The sequence below is a fragment of the Panthera uncia genome, chromosome D1 (genome assembly GCF_023721935.1).
Source record: "Panthera uncia isolate 11264 chromosome D1, Puncia_PCG_1.0, whole genome shotgun sequence".
NCBI lineage: Eukaryota > Metazoa > Chordata > Mammalia > Carnivora > Felidae > Panthera > Panthera uncia.
Window position 1 is genome coordinate 46,286,316 of NC_064808.1, and position 19,585 is coordinate 46,305,900.

The window sequence follows — 19,585 nt, forward strand, 5'->3', positions numbered from 1 at the left end:
TTTTAGATAATCTGGGAAATATAATTATGAACTGGCTGTTTCTAGTCCTTGTTTTCCATGTAGCAGAGTGATAAACTGACCTGGGATTGCTCTCTGGGAGTAAACTGTGTCATCTCACATTGGTCTGTCTTTGGTAACAAGGACCCAAAGGACCAAGTTGGATAGCTCCCAGGACTGGAGCAAGTATTCTCTATATTGTTCTTGAACTTTCTGACTTCATTTCCCCTGGCTTGATCATTCCTTGCATTGTACATGATAACGGGAAGATTTTAGTTTTGCATTTGCATAAGAAGAAACATGATTTCTTTGATCTGCAGTTATTAGGCCTAGTTAGCTTAGAAAACAACAACAACAACAACAACAACAACAACAACAACAACAACAAACAGACTTCCAGATGGAAAAGTTTAAAGAAGAGAGATGGCTGGTTGATAGTATTAAAACACTGATGTGAAAGGATGTGACAGCTAGGGAAGAGAATGTTAACTGTCTCCCAGCCAAAAAGGTTGTCATGGAAGCAGATTCCTTTGATTTCAGTAAGGTAGAAATTGTTTGAAGGAAAGGCAGATAATGGCAGAGGAGTTGTTGGCAGGAGAATGGAAATTCCTGAGGTCAAACTGACATAGCTAAGGCAGAGAGGAAGCTAGCATGAGGTGAGTGAAGAGGTATGCCAAAGGAAAGTGGGTCGTAAAGAACTGCAAAGATCAGTGATCATAGAACATAGCAATGAAGGATTGTGGGGAGAGTGTTGGGAGGTGGTTTGGAATGACATAACAATGGGGGTAGGTAGTATATTAGACTTTTCCCAAGATCCAGATAGATCTCTGGGGCAATGGGATTGTAAAATCATCCATTTAAAATGAGTTCTCAAACACTGGGGTCCATTTTGTTGATATGTTCTGACCTAATACTGAGCACCAGCACCTTTATGGCATAGACTTAATAATGTTTTAAGTTGGTTGGTCTGGCAGCAAGATACAAGATGGATTGAATAAATATGTTTCAGGATAAGTTGATTGGCTAGGATGTTGTTATACAAATTCATCTGTGAGACAAGGGACTTGTATTGAGATGATAGTATGGAATGGACAAGAATGGGTTAAGCCCAATAGTAGAAATATAACTCAGTAGCTAAAACTTGAGGTTCTAAAATCAGACAGTGGATTTGAATCCCTGCTCTACCATTTATGAATTATGTAACCGTGGGCAATTTATTTAACCTCTCCAGGACTGTTTACCCTTCTGTAAAATTGAGATGATATTGATATCTATCTTTAGGACTGTTGTGAGGCTTACATGAGATAATACATATAGAATACTTTTGGTACTTGGCAAACACTAAGAACTCAAAAAAAAAAAAAGAATAAAAAAATAAAGCAAAGAGAAATTTTAAAGAAAATATAGGATACCATGACAGAATGCTTTAGGAGACAGAAAGAAATCTCTTCATATGATTTAACCTGGGAGACCAGAAGGAATACTGAAGCTACTTTGATAAGGAAATTATTGAATTCAGGAGCCCATCACTGTAGTACATGCATCCCTCTGGGAGATGGTCTATGTAAATACGGAAATACAGGATTGGAACACTAATGAAAGATAACAATTGGCAATGTTGATTTGGAAATCATCTGAATATGGATGATAATTGAAGCTACAAGTGCCTGAGCTCCCCAAATGTTCAAAAATAAAAGCAGAAAACTGAGGGCAGAGCTTGAGAAGAAACAGCCAGAAAGGAGGGATCAATAAGACATAAAAACCTCAAAATGCATCATTCTAGAAGATGATGAAGCTTTAATCTTAATTATAGGTGGCCAGTTGTTCCTCTGTATTCTACACTAATATAATTAAAAGCAGTAATGTACTGTGAGGAAAAGCACTAGACTGGTGGTCAGCATATCTGGATTCTAACACAGTTTAGTTAACTTGCTCTGTGGTCCTTAGGTGAAGGACCTTGTCATCTTTGGATCTCAGTTTCCTCACCTATAAATGAAGAATGTTGGACCAAATGATTTATTAGTTCTTTTAACTTCATAATTTTATGGATTAATATAGGAAGTTAAAAGTTTTTACAATCCAAAACCACTCAGAGCCTTCCTCATATATTCCCACAGTCCTATCACAGATGTTTAGTGACCTAACAAAAAGCAGGAGGCATTGGACATATTTTCTTACAAAAAAGTTTTAAAAGTCTCTCAAATTTTCCTGGTCTTCACTACAGGACTGTGTTTACTACAATTTCATTGAAGCCTCTGTATTTGGATGGGCAAATACCTATCTAAACTATGAAAATCTGAATACGCATTACAAATTATAAGATTCATTACAAAAGGATCAATTCTTCTCCTCCTCCTTTCCCTCCTCCTCCCCCTCCCCCTTTAGAGAGAGAGCATGAGAGCTGGAAGAGGGGCAGAAGGAGAGACAGAATCCTAAGCTGAGCGCAGCTTAGGTCCATGCTGAACGCAGAGCCTCACACAGGATTTGATCACCATGACCCTGGGATCATGACCTGAGTGGAAATTAAGAGTTGGTTGCTCAACTGACTGAGCCACCCAGGCACACCCCACTCTTCTTCTTATAAAAGGGTTAACTTAGTAGTTTCTCTTTCCTTAACTCTTGCTATTTATACTTGTGGTTTCCTACAAACATTTTCCTGCACCTTTTTTTATATAAGAAAAATAAAGGTTTCCTTTGCCTGCTACAAAATAACTTCATAACTCCTATTTCAGAATTTCTAATCTCTTCTATTACAGCTTTTAAGATAATCTTTATTAATGTCTTATGGTTTTATATTTTAATCATTACACTTGTGGAAAGTTAAGAAAAACGCTGTAGTGCTTAAAAGAAATTATCTAGAGATGTCAATATTAATTTTAAAATATTTTAATCTTGTAGTCTCTCCTATAGTTGCAATCTTCACTACACTCTCTCTGAAGTATAAAAAAGGACTACTTCAATTTTATAAATTGAAAGCAATTTGCACTGATTTTCTGACTCCCAGGCTCAGATTAGGCTGTAATATAAAGCCTTCTAAAATTTAAATAGATATGTTTTCCATCCCAACTTTATTGAGGCAAAATTTGCATACAGTAAACTGCACATGATAAAAGTAGACAATTTGAGAACTTCTGACCAAGTATACTTCTGTGAAACCATCACTACAATCAAGAAAAATAACATGTCTATCACTACAAAAAGTTTTCTCCTTTGTGATACCACCTTCCCACCAATCTCCAGTCCCCATTTTTCATCCTCTTCATCCCACTGATCGCAACCACTGATCTTTTTATCACTATAGTTTGGATTTTCTAGAATTCTATATCAAAGGAATCATACAGTATGTGTTCCTTTTTTGGTCTGGCTTCTTTCACTCAGAATAATTATTCTGAGATTCATTCATGTTGTTGAGTCTATCAATTGTCCATTCCTTCTCATTGTCAAGCAGTATTCCACTGTGTGAATATACCACAATTTGTTTTCCTTTCACCTGCTGGTGGTCATTTGGGTTGTTTCTAGTTTGGGCCTATCACAAATAATGCTGCAATGAATATTCATAGTCTTAGTGGGTAAATACCTAGGAATGCAATGGGAATCATATGGTAGGTATATGTTTAGCTTTTTAAGAAATGGCCAAATTGTTTTCCAAATTAGTTGTATCATTTTATATTCCCAAAATGCACTATATGAAAATTCCAATTGTTCCATATCCTTGCCAATAATTTGTATGATCAGTCTTTTTAATTTTAGCCATTCTGTGACTAGGGTATGCAGTGATACCTCATTGTACTTCTAATTTGCATTTCCCTAATGTCTAATGATGTTAAGCATCTTCTCATATATTTATTTTGTCATCAGTATAACTTCTTTGGTGAAGTGTCTATCTAAATTTGTTGCCCAGGGGCGCCTGGGTGGCTCAGTTGGTTAAGCATCCGACTTTGGCTCAGGTCATGGTCTTGCAGTTTGTGGGTTCAGGCCCCATGTGAGGCTCTGTGCTGACAGCTCAGGGCATGGAGCCTGCTTCAGATTCTGTCTCCCTCTCTCTCTGCTCCTCCCATGCTCATGCTCTATCTCTCACTGTCTCTCAATAAAAAATAAACGTTTAAAAAAATGTTTAAAAATTTGTTGCCCAGTTTTAAAAATTAGGTTGTCTTCTGAGTTGTAAGAGTTCTTTATATATTGTAGTTAGAAGTCCTTTATTAAATATATGCTTTCCAGTTTCTCCCAGTCTATGGCTTATCTTTTTACTTTCTTAAGTATGTTTTGAAAAAATGTTTTAATTTTGAGAAGGTAAAATTTATCAATTCTTTTCCCTTTTAAGATGCTTTTTGTGCCATGTTTAAAAAATTTTTGCCAAATCCAAGGTAACGTATTTTTTTTCCTTATATTCTCATCTATGAGTTTTATACTTTTAGCTCTTACATTTAGATTTATGATCCATTTTTTAATTTTTTTATATGGTATGAGGAAAGGATTGAGATTCTTTTCATTTTTTTGGCATAACTATTCAATTGTTCTAGCACCATTTCTTGAAAAGATTATCCTTTCCCCATTGAATTGCCTTGGCATATTTGTTGAAAATCAATTGACTCTGTGTGTGTAGGTCTATCCCTGGGCTCTCAATTCTGTTACATTGCTCTATTTATATCTATCTTCACATCAATACCACACTGTGTTGATTACTGTAACTCTTATAATGTCTTTTTTTTTTTTTTTTTTTTTTTTGAGAGAGAGAGAGAGAGGATCTTAAGGATGTGGGGCTCAATCTCACGGCCCTGGGATCAAGACCTGAGCTGAATCAAGAGTCAGAAGCTCAATGAACTCGGACACCCAGGCGCCCTTCTTATAATGTCTTGAAATCAAGTATTGTAAGTCCCTCAACTTTGTTTTTCTTGGTCAAAGTTTTGGCTACTCTAGTTCCTTTGCATTTCCATATAAAATTTAGAATCAGGTTGATAATTTCTATAAAAAGAATCTGCTATGATTTTTATTGGGCTTGCCTTAAATCTGTAGATCCATTCAGACAGAAATGACATCTTAAAAACATTGAATCTTCTGATCCATGAACATGATATATCTCTGTATTTAGATCATTAATTTCTCTTGCAATGTTTTACAGTTTTCATTTTATGTCTTTCACATCTTTGGTCACATTTATCTCTAGGTTTTTGTGTTTTTGTTTTTGCTGCTAAATGATATTTTAAAAATTTCAACATCCAATTGTTAATTGCTAGTATACAGAAATACAGCTGATTTTTTGTATATTAACTTTGTATCCTGCAGCTTTGCTAAACTAATTAGTTCCAGTAGCTTTTTTTTTGGGTACTATTCCATGGTATTTTTATCTGCAAATACAGTGTTATTCTTCCTTTCCAATCTCTATGCCTTTTATTTCTTTGCCTGGTTTTATTGCACTAAGTAGAACCTCCAATACTATTTTAATTGAAGGAAAATTTTACAGAGAAATATTCCAGACTCCCAGGCCCAGATAAGGCTAAACTACAGAATCTTGCTGAATTTAATTAGATTTTTTTTTTAATAAATCATTACTTATAGGCTTAGTTTAGGCTTATCATTATTAGGCTTAGTTTTTCCAAGGTTCATATATTCATCACATGTTCAAATACTGAACAACTATTGCAGGCCAGGTTGTGTGCTAGTTGTCAGGCAGAGAATGCTCGGCACATTCTCCGTAATGTATAAAAGGGGAGTACACGGACAACATGAGCCTGGCCCTGATGAAGTCTTACTGAGGCAGTTTACAAGAGTTAAAAGCGCAAGCTCATGGTTCAGTCAGTTAGGGTTTGAATACAGCTCTGTTCCTTACTGGTTGGTTGACCCTTGGAAAATTTAACATACTTTCCTGTTTCAACTGTACAATGAAGGTATTAATAATACCTACCTAACAGGATTGCTGTGAGGATTAAATTAATACCTTTAAAGTACTTGGAACAGGGCTTCTTCTATGGTCAATAGCTATTATTAGAGGGCAGGATTAATTCTTCACAGTTTAAATCTACAAATAACTGATACACAAGTGTCCAAACATTAAGAATCGTAAGTAGTTTAATTTACCTGCTAAGTAGTTTAATTTAGTTTAATCTATCGTAAGTAATTTAAACCTGGGTTTAAGTCCTTGCTCTGCTGTTCACTGGCTGTGAGACTTTGAACAAACCACTTAAACAAGAGCAATGCCTGTAAGGTGACTTGTATAGTATTTTGCACACAACAGATGCTTAATGGGCAGCAATAATATCACAGCATGTGTTCATAAGAATTGCTGCCATTTATTAGGGCTTACCCTGTGGGACCCAGTGCTAATTACTTTCCATATAGTTTCTTTTTGCTTCTCAACCTAGCTAGGTGAGTATAATTGGCCCCATCGCATGGTAAAATAACAAGATTACCTTTGTGTAGCTATGACCAGTGGGAGGCCTAACAAGTGGTGGCTTGGAATCCAACCCTTCACCAAACCCGGGTTCTACAGTGCGGCCTTTGTCAACAGCTGGGCGGGCCCCCGACAGCCGCTCAGGAGGTGGCGTCAGGAGGCGGCAGTCGGCCAGGCGGGAGCAAAGGCCACCTCACCTCACCGAGCCTCTAGGAGCCCGCCAAGCGAGGCTTCTCCTGCCTCCTCTTGGGCTCGGCCCCCTCCTGGGGCGTCACCCTCTCAGATGGCCTCCGGGGCTCGAACGTCAAAGATCCTCAAGCTGAGCGGCACGCCACAGCCGGAACAGGAGCGGAGGGCTGGGGTCAGTGACTGCGCACTGTTTCCAAAAACGCTCTGGGGGCGGGGCTTCTGCGTCACTGAGGTGCGACCCGGTCGCAGGCCCGGCCCGCGTCGCTGCCGCTGTGGGTCTGAGCTGCGGGCTGAGGTGGAGCTGCTGCCGCCGGTAGCCCGTTGCCTTGAGCCAGGGGTGAGCTGCATCGTGCTGTCCTTTCTCCGTTTCCCTTCCTTGTTGCCCCAAGACCCCGGGGCTGGGAGAAGAAACACCGGCCGGTCCTCCACTGTCAAGCCGGGCTTCAGTGGGGCGACAGGCCCGGCCCCGCCATCCTTCTAGGCCTCGGTTTAGGGCGCAGGGCTGGTTTGGGAGGCCCTTCTGCGGACGCTGCGTACCCAACCCGGCAGTTTCCAGTGGCCAGAGGTGCAGATGGTTGTCCAGTGGGAGGGGTGGTTCTGGACAACTAGGAGAGGGTTTGTCCTTCTCGAGCCGGAAACTGCTTTTGAATATTGCCGCCGGCGCAGTCAAGTGGGCCAGCGGAAATAGCTGTTGGTTAAACGTGCAGGTGCGCTTGAGGAGGGGCCGAGACAGCTAGGATGGCCAGAGGGTGGTGGGTGCGTTTAGTAAACACACCGGTGCTGCAGAAACCTTGTGTGCCCCTGCCGCATTGGGCACCTCAGGTTAGAAACCCTTGCCTGGGGCGATAGTTCAGAAAAGGCCAAGTCGATCTGCTTAGCCGGCCTTCTATTGCTAAATTAGCTTACACTGTCCATCTTCCCAAAAGGCTTGCCTTGTCGAACCAGCTACCTTGACCCCGTCTGAGACAAAAAGTTTCCTTTCTAATAACTGTAATAACTACTCCTGGAAAGAAAGCCTTCTGTGTTAGCTTTTGCAGTGACTTCTTCTGTTATTTGTATCGTGTTACAAATGTGGATTTACTGCTATTATTCAAATTTATCCCTAGCCCCTTTATTAAATATCAGTGTACATTCATATTCCGACCCTGTCCTAGTTCATGCTGCCAAATGATTTATTTAGTTCTTTCCTCTGGCGTATTTATAAAGCTGCCTTAACACTTCCTATGGTTTGTAAGTCTTAGATCTTCTGCATAAAGTTATTTTTCACCTCTCTTCCGCCCATTTTTTGCTATAAGATGAGCTCCATCCATTCAGAATTTCATGCGGGGTATGGGGTGCCATGGATCAACGATCCTAAATCAGTAACCTGTGTATTGAAGTCACTCCTAAGAAGTGATGCTTTCTGAATTCAGAACTCAAAAGAAGTATGGGTTTTTCTCCTTTCCTTTGATTCTGACTGCAGTTTCTTTATTTTTCTTGTTTTTTATTTTTTATTTTTATTTTTTAACTTGTATTTATTTTTTGAGACACAAAGAGCATGAGCGGAGGAAGGGCAGAGAGAGAGGGAGACACAGAATCCGAAACAGGCTCCAGGCTCTGAGCTGGAGCACAGAGCCCAATGCGGGGCTAAAACTCAGGAACTGTGAGATCATGACCTGGGCCGAAGTCAGACTTTAACTGATTGAGCTACCCCTGCCTGACTGCAGTTTCTAAATAGTTTCCTCTAGAATATGATTGTATGTCTCCAAAATGTGCTGTCATTTGGTGTAAGTGAACTTTATATTTAATGTGTGTAGCCTGATCCTTCTTAGTTCATGTCTAAACGCTTCACAGACTTCCCTTCCCCTTCTCCCAAAAAGGCAGGGAAAGCCCAGAGAGAATGCTTACAAGTCTAGTTAGTGTATTTTTCCAAATATGAAATGTATTTAGTAAACACAACAGTGCTATCAAAAATCCAGTCTTAATCTCAAGTACTCTCTTTTTGTAGTTTTTTTTCTATATATATTTTTTTCTAATTAAGATCTTTGAGCCCAGAACAAGCATTCCAGCTTCTGTAGTAACTAGTATAATTGTTTCCTTATGTATCCATCATAGCTACTGTTAATTTCTTATCTTGCAGAACAGCTGATATCTGCTTATAGATGTAGAGTTTGAGTAAGCGGTGAGTAACAAAGTAAATAGTGTCTTTAGGGATCTAGTTTTTAGAACTTAGTTTTTATCACTGATCTTAAAGCTGACTTAATGAAAGTAGTTGATGATTATTATTTTTGTAAGTAAGGAAGTTGATACAAAAATTCATGGAGAATAGGCTTCAGAGAGGTTTTCTAAATACTACAGTACTTGTCAACTAGTCATTTTACTGTACTTTCAGGCTTTTAAACTTTGCTTTAATCCTTTTATTAATGGATATAGTTTAAATGTTCATGGAGGTTTTCCTTTGTTTTGGTTTTTGTTTTGCCAGGTGCACATGATGTGATTTTTATATCTTTGTAATGAATATTTGAACTACAACAATTCGTTTGTTAGAAAAAGAAGTGATCAAGTGTATGTTACCACCCACTAGAGAATGTGGCATTTTTGGAATCCTTGATATTCTTATGAGTTTCAAAATAACATTTGTTCTTTATTTAGAAAATCCTTGAAATGTTTTTTTGAAAGCACATTACAGGCATACCTTGGAGATATTGCAGGTTCAGTAACAGACCACCACAGTAAAGCAAATATTGCAGTAAAGTGAGTCAAGTGAATGTTTTGGTTTCCCAGTGCATATAAAAGTTATGTTTACACTATACTGTAGTCTATTAAGTGTGAAACAGTATTATGCCTAAAAAAACAATATACATACCTTAATTTTAAAAAATACTTTATTTTGGGAGTGAAGTTTGCCTCATCAATTTACTCTTTCATGAGTGATTTCTTTCTGGCATGTAGTGTTATTTGGTAACATTTTATACACAGTGGAACTTCTTTCAAAATTGGAGTCAATTTTCAAATTTACTTTCAAATTGACTTCTCAAATCCTTCACTGCTTTACCAACTAAATTTATATAATATTCTAAATCCTTTGTTTTCATTTAAGCAATCTTCACAACATCTTCACCAGAGATGGATTTTATCTCAAGAAACCAATGTCTTTGCTCATGCATAAGAAGCAACTCCTCATCCTTTAAAGTTTTATCATGAGATTGCAGTGATTCAGTCATATCTTCAGGCTCCACTTCTAATTTTCATTCTCTTGCTCTTTCTACCACATCTGCAGTTCTTTCCTCCACTGAAGTCTTGAACCCCTCAAAGTCATCCGTGAGAGTTGGAATCAACTTCTTAAAAATTTCTGTTCATATTGATATTTTCATCTCTTGTCATGAATCGTGAATGTTCTTAATGGCATCTAGAATGGTGAATCATTTCCAGAAGATTTTCAGTTGGCTTTGCCCAAATCCATCAGAGGAATCACTCTGTGATAGCTATAGCCTTACAAAATGTTAACTAATTAGACTTGAAATTACCCCTTGATCCATGGGCTGCAGAATGGATGTTGTGTTAGCAGACATGAAAACAACATTAATCTCATTGTACATCTCTAACAGTGCTCTTGGGTGACCAGGTGCATTGTCAGTGAGCAGTAATAATTTGAAAGTAATCTTTTTTTTCTGAGCAGTACGTCTCAACTGTGGGCTTAAAATATTCAGTAAGCCATGTTGTAAACAGATGTGCTATTATCCAGGCTTGAGCACACGCAGAGTAGATTTAGCATAATTCTTAAGGGCCCTGGGTTAATCCGAACGGTAAATGAGCATTGGCTTCAGTGTAAAGTCACCAGCTGCATTAGCCCCTAAAAAGAGAGTCAGCCTGTCCTTTGAAGCTTTGAAGCCAGGTTTTGACTTCTCCTTTCTATCCATGAAGAAATTCTAATGACGTCTTCTCCCAATAGAAGACTGTTTCATCTACATTGAAGATCTGTTGTTTAGGGGCACCTGGGTGGCTCAGTCAGTTGAGCATCCAACTCTTGATTTCAGCTCAGGTCATGATCCCAGGGTCATGGGATTGAGCCCTGCATCGGGCTCCATGCTGAGTATGGAGCCTGCTTAGGATTCTCCCCACCCCCCTCCTCCATCTCCCTCTCTTCGTCTCTCCCTCTCTCCCTCTCTCCCCCTCAACCCCCTCCCTCTCTCTTACCCCCCACTCCCTCCCCTCCTCTCCCCAGCTGATGTTCGCTCTTTCTAAAATAAAACAATTAAAAAAAAATCTGTTGTTTAGTGTAGCCACCTTCATTATTAATCTTAGCTAGATCTTCTGGACAACTCACTGCAACTTCTATATAAGCATTTGCTGCTTTACCTTGCACTTTTATGTTACAGAGATGGCTTCTTTCCTTAAACCTCATGAACCAACCTCTGCTAGCTTCAAACTTTCTTCTGCAGCTTCCTCACCAGATTCAGCCTTCACAGAATTGAAGTGAGTTAGAGCCGTGCTCTGGATTAGGTTTTGGCTTAAGAGAATGGTGTGCCTGGTTTGGTCCTCTATCCAGACCACTAAAACTTTCTCTATATCTGCAATATGGCTTTAAAAAAATATTTTTTTTTTAATGTTTATTTATTTTTGAGACAGAGACAGAGCACGAGCAGGGGAGGAGCAGAGAGAGAGGGAGACACAGAATCCGAGGCAGGCTCCAGGCTCTGAGCTGTCAGCACAGAGCCCGATGCGGGGCTTGAACTCCTAAGCTGTGAGATCATGACCTGAGCCGAAGTTGGATGCTTAACAGACTGAGCCACCCAGGTGCCCCTCTGCAATATGGCTTTTTAATTTTCTTATTGTTTGTGTTTTCACTGGAATAGCGCTTTTTAACTTCTTTCAAGAACTTTTCTTTTGCATTCACAATTTAGCTAACTGGTGCAAGCAGCCTAGCTTTTGGACCATTTCAGCTTTCAACATGCCTTCCTTACTAAGCTAATCAGTTCTCGCTTTTGACTTAAAGTGAGAGATGTGTGACTCTTCCTTTCACTTAAACACTTTGAGGCCATTGTAGGGTTAGTAATTGGCCTAATTTCAATATTGTTGTGTCTCAGGGACTAGGGAAGCTTTTGGAGAAGGATAGAGATAGGAACTGCTTGTCAATGGAGCAGTCTGAATATACACAACATTTATCAGTTAAGTTTGCTATCTCATATGGGTGCAGTTCATAGCACCCCAAAACAATTACAATAGTAACATCAAAGATCACTGATCACAGATTACCATAACAAATATAATAAGAAGAAAGTTTGAAAAATTGCAAGAATTACTAAAATGTTACATGAAAAAATGAAGTCAGCAAATGCTATTGGAAACATGGCACCCATAGACTTGCTCCATGCAGGGTTACCACAAACCTTCAACTTGGGAAAGAAAAAAAAAGAGGCAATATTTGTGAAGCACAATAAAGGTGTATACAATAAAAATAAAACAAGGTGTGCCTTTATTATCCTGCTAGAAAGGCAGGTGGCATTAAATTATAGATGGCATAATAGTATGAGAACTGATAGTTCCTTAAGAACTTAAAAAAAAAATATTTTTTTAATGTTTATTTTTGAGAGAAAGACAGAGAATGAGTGGGGGAAGGGCAGAGAGAGAGAGGGAAACAGAATTTGAAGCAGGCTCCAGGCTCTGAGCGGTCAGAACAGAGCCCGAAGCAGGGCTTGAACTCATGAACCATGAGATCATGACCTGAGCCAAAATCAGACACTCAACCGACTGAGCCACCCAGGCGCCCCTCTTTAAGAACATTTGATGGGAGATTTATCTTGTACTGAGTTCTATGCCAGTGGTTTGTACAAATTATGTTCCTATGCTATACTACTGTGCTCTGTCTAGAGGGAATTATTTGCTACTATCAAATAATGAATATTTTTCAATTCATGTACACATTAAATTAGTGATGAATTTTTACAATTTTTTTTCATGTATTTTAAAAATTTCAACTTCTTTCCAAGTTATTACTAGATGAATGAACAAGTTAGGAGTCAAAAGAATACTAAGTGAACAATAATTTTTAAAAGATCTGTCAACAATATTTACTGTATCTGTTCATAAACATTTATTGTATGCTTATGTATCTACCAGAAGAGAGAACACAGCCTCTATCCTCAGGAAGCTCACAGAGGGGGATGGTCAAGTGACCTAACTGATGATGTGTGCTATTTTATAAAAGAATGTGCAGAGTCACCGAAGAGGGACACTGAAAAACCTATGGCGGGTGACTCGAGGATGGCCACAACAGACTGTTTTTGTGAATATCTGTCCTTGGTTTTGGTTTTATAATGCATATAGATCACAGAATCATATATTTATGTTAGTGATGAACATTAATATTTATCATTATTATCCCTATTTTATGGTATTCAAAATGAACTGTAAATTCTAGGCCCTATCCACTGAACCAGGGTGAGAATCACTGCCCAGACTCTCTTAGTGTCTAGTGTTGCCTTTTAATCAGAGGAGTTAGTGAGGCACCTGGATGGCTCAGTTGGTTAAGCATCCAACTTCAGCTCAGATCATGATCTCACAGCTCATGAGTTTGAGCCCCAAGTGGAGCTCAGTGCTGACAGCTCAGAGCCTGGAGCCTGCTTCAGATTCTGTGTCTCCCTCTCTCTCTGGCCCTCCCCCGCTGGTTAGTTTTCTCTCTCTCTCTCATTCTCTCTCTCTCTCTCTCTCAGAAATAAACATTAAAAAAATTAATCAGAGGAGTTAGTGATTAGGTTTTCCAGATACCAAGTGCAATTACAGGATAACAAGTTAATATGCTGCATCAAATTAAAAACCTTATTCAGAGTTAGGGCATCAGATCAAAACTATTCAGAAACAAAAGGGACCATTTTCTAACTCAATAAATAAGTGACTAAAGCTTCTTTTTAAATATCTGGTTGGTGGGCACATTGGTTAAATTATCATTAAATGTTTTATACTAAATATTAAGATCGTGTATTTCAAAAGTTTAATTTTTTCTTTGTTAAGTAATATAGGTGTAATTTAAAGTTTTCAGTCCAGTTGGTTAGAATTTTTTATTGCATTTTGATTGGATTGGTACAGGAAAGCTAGAGGGAATTTAAGCTTCACTTTAGGAATGAAATATTAGGTTAGGAGTCACCTACTCTATTTCTCACCCAAGCAAACATCTTCTCTAAAACACTCATTAGATGAACTTCTAATCTTTATTTAAACACTTCCACACTTCCAATGAAAACAAGCTCGCATACATTACAAGACAGCCCTTAATACTTCTGGATAATTGTGGATGATAGAAATTTCTTATTTGACCTGAAGTTTGCCTAATTCACACTTATAGGCCAGTATTTTCACTGTAATTATATAAAATAAATCTTACTCTTGTACATGAAATCTCTTTAAATGTTTGAACAAACCTATTGGTTGTTACTGAATTATGCTTATCTAGAATAAATCACTTTGTTTCCTTTGCTAGATCCATAACATCTTGTATACTGTCTCAGGTATGTTCAAATGATTAATGCCCTTTAAAAATGTGTGCTTAGAGCTGATTACAGAACTACAATGTGGTGGACCCATTACAGAGAACAATAGGACTAGGGTCTTGCTTTGGACATCTGCTTCTAGCAAGAGTTTGGGATTATCTTAATATCCTTTTTGTCCTTATTTACTGTTGGCTTATTTTGACTGAAACCCTCAGACTTTTTATATTTTTTTAACTGCTTTTAAGCACATCTTAGCTTTGTGTTTTTGTGCAATTGGATTTTCAAAAAATATTAAGGATTTAACTTTGTCATATTTGACATAATTTATTCCATTTCAGAAAATCATTATCTATTTCAGTCTTAATCCTAGTCTTCAGTGGACATTATTCATTCATACCAATTTTAGCCATCCGCAGGTTGGACAGGCATGCAGGCTTGTCTTCAGGTCGTCTCTTGATACCAGTCTCCCTTGTGATACCAGCCCAGCTCTTGATACCAGTCTCCCTCTCCCTCTGCCTCTGCTTTAGTCACTCTAGCCTTTTTTTTATTGACTCAAACGTGCAATGTTCCTTCCTCCATTACACACTTTCTATAACTTCTGCCTGGAATGGCCTTTCCTTTCCATTGCTCTATCCCTCTTCTCAAATCAAATGTTGTTTGTGCATGACTTCCCTGACACAATACTACATCAAGCCTCCCTTTTATAGGCTTTTGTAGCACCCTGTACTTGTTTGGCTTAGTTCTTCTCATTTTATAATTATGTATTTATTGGTGTGATTGTTGTCTCTTCCCCACTGTATCAAATGCTCCATCATGGCAAGAAACATGTTTCTTTCACTCACTGTTGTATCTCCATGGCCTTAAAAAGACCGTGGTAACACAGTGGCTTCCTAACACCTGTTTACAACCATTGGCTCCTAATGATATTTCACACGTTTGAATTAGAACAGGAAAAATAAGGACAGTAGTGCACATGTATATATGTAGTGTACATCAGTGTGAAGTTACTGCCTTCTTGGGAAGGACTTTTATTTACTTAGTTATTTTATTTATTATTGAGAAACAGAGGATGAGCATGGGAGGGGCAGAGAGAGGAGGAGACACAGAATCCGAAGCAGGCTCCAGGCTCTGAGCTGTCAGCACAGAGCCCGACGCGGGGCTCAAATTCGTAAATGGCGAGATCATGACCTGAGCCAAAGTCGACGCTTAACCAACTGAGCCACCTAGGCGCCCCTGTTCTTCTAACTTTATATTACAAAACAAACAAACAAACAAAACAACCCTGTAAGCTATGTGACTTTGTTACTTTAACCTCTCTTTACTTGTTTCCATAACTATTCTATTTCTTCATCTATAAAATGGTTATTATGGGAATTTGAATGACTGAAGTCCTTTTTTTTCTTTTTAAGTTTATTTATTTTGAGAGAGAGAGAAGGGGAACCAGCGGGGGAGGGGCACAGGGAGAGGGGGACAGAGGATCTGAAGCAGGCTCTTTGCTGTGAGCAAGCAAAGAGCCAGATGTGGGGCTTAAACTCACAAACTGTGAGATCATGACCCGAGTCGAAGTCAGGAGCCACCCGGGTCCCCCTGACTGAATTCCTGAATATATGTAGAGTGCTCAGAAGATTGTGTTACACAATGCAAGTGATCAAAAGTATTAGCTGCCTTTACTATTAGTAGTAGTAGTATTTGTGTTGAATAGGGATTTTCATATTAAGTGACAGAGTAAGTCAGCATAGACAGAAATACTAAAACTTTATTTTCTGTTTCAACCATATTCTCAATACTTGATATTCTGATTAATCATTATTTACCAAAGAAAAAAACTTTGCAGAATAAACACATTCAACTCTTCTTTAGCCACAATTCACAGAATTACATATTTCAAGACTTTAGAGTAATTATTAAATGTTTTGTGATTACAGGGGTGCCTGGGTGGCCCAGTCGGTTGGGTGTCCAACTTCGGCTCAGGTCATGATCTCACGGTTCATGGGTTCGAGCCCCGCGTCAGGCTCTGTGCTAACAGCTCAGAGCCTGAGGCCTGCTTCGGATTCTGCGTCTCCCTCTCTCTCGGACCCTCCCTCGCTTGCACTTGGTCTCTGTCTATCTCTCTCAAAAATAAATAAACATTAAAAAAAATGTTATAAATGTTTTGTGATTACATTTTTAAGTCATTTCAATAACTTATTGATATATACTGCTAGTAGATTATTAAAGGAGTGATCCAGCCTTTCAACTAAAATATCACCTTCATACTTAGAAAACAAGTTATATAAACTTTAAGTTTAAAACACCTGGTAGGCACCTGCATGGCTCAGTTGGTTGAGCATCTGACTTGAGCTCAGGTTATGATCTCATGGTTCTTGAGTTCGAGCCCCATGTTGGGCTCTGTGCAGACAGCTCATAGCCTGGAGCCTGCTTTGGATTCTGTGTCTTCCTCTCTCTGCCCATCCCCTGCTCGTGCTCTCTCTCTCTCAAAAATAAATTAAAAAAAAAATTTTTTTTAAACATTAAAACACCCGGAGAAGTTAGATAGCAAAAGTGCTATCTTTTCTAAGCAGAAAATGTGAGGTGGTTAAATTATCTAATATTTGAATTTTCTTAGGCTTTCAAACCAAAAAAAGTGTTTAATTTGCATATATTTTATAATTAAAAATTAAGTTGCACGTTTACAAATAAAGTATTTCAACAAATGTTATTTGGCTGATATAATTGTATCATGATTATGTATCTTGGTATATCAGTGATTAAAAATATGAGTACTAGAAAGTGAAATAAGAGAAGGATAAATATATGATTTCACTCACATGTGGAATTTAAGAAACAAAACAGATGAACATTGGGGAAGGGAAGGAAAAATAAGATAAAAACAGGGAAGCAAACTGTAAGAAATTCTTAAATACAGAGAACTGAAGGTTGCTGGAGGGGAGCTGGGTAGGGGGATGAGCTAAATATGTGATGGGCATTGAGGAGGGCAGTTAGTGGGATGAGCATTGGTTGTTATACGTAAGTGATGAATCACTAAATTCTACTCCTGAAACTGTTATTACACTATATGTTAACCTGGATTTAAATAAAATTTAAAAAAATAACTATGTTAGTATTTTACACTTATGTGCTGAGCACTGGTGATGTATGGAAGTGTTGAATCACTATTTTGTACACCTGAAACTAATATTACACTGTATGTTAACTAGAATTTACATAAAAACTTAAAAAAATATATGAGCACTAGAATCTGAAAAACATGAGTTCAAAGTTCACTTTGGTCACTTACCATTTAATTTTAGATAAGTTACTTAGCTCTACTTCCTTATCTGTAAAAATAAGAATATAATAATGCCTCGCCCTTAAGGTTGTTGTAAGAAATAAATGAGGTAATATATGGGAAGCTCTTAGGTAAGAGTCTGACATGTGGTAAGTAGTCAGTAAATGTCCTTTGAAAATTATGCGTATAAACAAGCTTCCTTTTATATACAAGCACTTAAATGCCTCTGTGTGTGTGTGTGTGTGTGTGTGTGTGTGTGTAAAATGTTTGTTTTTTTTTAATTTTATTGTTTATTTACTTATTTTGAGAGAGAGAGAGCACAGTCATGCACTCCCATCAGTCAGGGCTCAATCTCACAAATCATGAGATCATGACCTGAGCCAAAATCAAGAGTTGGAAACTTAACCAACTGAGCCACTCAGTTGTGATGGTTTTTGAGTTGCCAAAATTATAGGAATTAGAAGTTCACCACCCTACCAGTAACATAAGTGAATCCTGTTTTTTCATTTAGTTATATGATCTTAAAAATAAAAACATAAATCTTTACTTTAAAAATATTATTGTTTAAATAAATTCCACCTTAGACTTGTTTAAGTTTACTGAACCCTCACTTAAAGGTATTCCTAGTTTTTCTTATTTTCTTGAAGGGATGGGTATATTGCTGTTTTTATAGTATATATGAAAGTAACTTTTATATATATTTGACAGATAACTATGTGAAGCAACACTGTTTCTGGATTTCAAAAGACATCATTTCATCATGGGACAGCAAATTTCGGATCAGACACAGTTGGTTCTTAGCAAGTTACCAGAAAAAGTAGCAAAACATGTCATATTGGTTCGAGAAAGTGGCTCCTTAACTTATGAAGAATTTCTTGGGAGAGTAGCTGAACTTAATGATATGTAAGGCTTGCTCTTTTTCATTTTATTTTTCCTCCCTGATGTATGCCCCATATGCCATGACTGAGAAGTAACCAGAAATATTGATTGGTAAGACTGAATGTTTTCAGCTGCAGCAGTTAGCAAATATTTATTGAGTGCCTACTACAAGATTTTCTATGTGGCTATTTTAAAATATGTAACAGGAACAAAAGAGACCAAAGGAACTTAAAACTGGATTTTGAACATAGGCTTATAAATCAATTCTTGTTTGAAAGACCTAAAGGTTTACATAAACAGAAGAGAGTAAGAATAAGCCAATTAGTCACTCTAGAGAAAGGTTCCTAGGATAGTCAAAGGGCAGTCAGGTTTCTATACATCAGCCAATTCATCTGGTTAATAAATAAATAAATCTGTGTTCACTGAGCATTATTTTTGCCATAGAAATACATAATAGTAATAATTCATTTGTCACCACTGAAGGACAAGGTATTTCGTTTGTTAATATTTTCTAATTAGCTAACATTTTTAAATCTCTTTAACTCTTGAATAGATTTCTGAGATGGAATTTAAATTTCTCTGCCTTTTTAAAGAGCACATCTAATAGAACTTTGCCTTTTTTGTGTGAATTTATTCTTTAAAAAAATTTTTTTTAATGTTTTTTTATTTTTGAGAGAAAGCGAGAGAGACAGTGCAAGCAGGGGAGGAGCAGAGAGAGAGGGAGACACAGAATCCCAAGCAGACTCCAGGCTCTGAACTGCCAACACGGAGCCCAATGCAGGGCTAGAACTCACGAACTGTGAGATCATGACCTGAGCCAAAGTCAGATGCTTAACCAACAAGCCACCCAGGCGCCCAGAGTTTATTCTTTATTGTATCAATTTTTATACTGATCTGTGTAGAAGCTATTAAAATACAGAGTCTACTGTTATCCAGTCATGAAGAATAAAGAATGTCTTAAAAATTAAAGTTATCTTAGAAGATAACATCTTTTTGAAACATTGGATTTCATTCATTTAATAAAAAAAAAGAAATTCTGTATAGATATATGGATGGATCCTATATGAATATACATATAAATGCATAGAAAATGAACTGTAAGTATGTATACAATGTTTCTGGGGAATTGCTGGAAAAGGGGGGCAGTGAAGGGAGATTGTACATTTTACTGGGTATATTTACATATTGTCTGATCTTTTATAATAAAAATATAGTCATAAAATTTTAGCCTTTTTCTTTTTTCCTTTTTTTTTCCTTTTTTAGATTATACAGATGGTAGTATTTGAGGCATTACTTCTGGGACTGTATTTTTAAGGAGTAAAAATAGATTAATAGAATAATGAATGGAATGCTTTTTTTTTTTTTTTTTTAACTTTTTGAAAGCAAGAGCATCGGGGG

General features: G+C 37.6%; 1 protein-coding gene and 1 long non-coding RNA gene across 7 annotated transcripts in view; one reads left to right on the top strand and one right to left on the bottom strand.

The window, feature by feature from the left end:
• LOC125936206 (uncharacterized) overlaps nucleotides 1–6,555 on the bottom strand; it is a 197,238-nt gene extending 190,683 nt beyond the window's left edge. For both annotated transcript variants that reach the window (XR_007461961.1, XR_007461960.1), the window contains exon 1: nucleotides 6,405–6,555. This is a non-coding gene — a long non-coding RNA (uncharacterized LOC125936206). The remainder of the gene's footprint in view (nucleotides 1–6,404) is intronic.
• A 102-nt stretch (nucleotides 6,556–6,657) lies between these two features.
• The window catches only part of RNF141 (ring finger protein 141), a 33,297-nt gene continuing 20,369 nt past the window's right edge, over nucleotides 6,658–19,585 (top strand). The window contains exons 1-2 of one of the 5 annotated variants that reach the window (XM_049650129.1): nucleotides 6,658–6,746; nucleotides 18,017–18,211. In XM_049650129.1, coding sequence (XP_049506086.1) covers nucleotides 18,069–18,211 — 143 coding nt within the window. In that variant the 5' untranslated portion in view covers nucleotides 6,658–6,746; nucleotides 18,017–18,068. Of the gene's footprint in view, nucleotides 6,747–6,801; nucleotides 6,912–6,963; nucleotides 8,736–15,090; nucleotides 15,325–18,016; nucleotides 18,212–19,585 lie in introns of those variants that run through there. The other 4 variants (XM_049650157.1, XM_049650121.1, XM_049650147.1 and 1 more) reach the window with 4 other exon arrangements.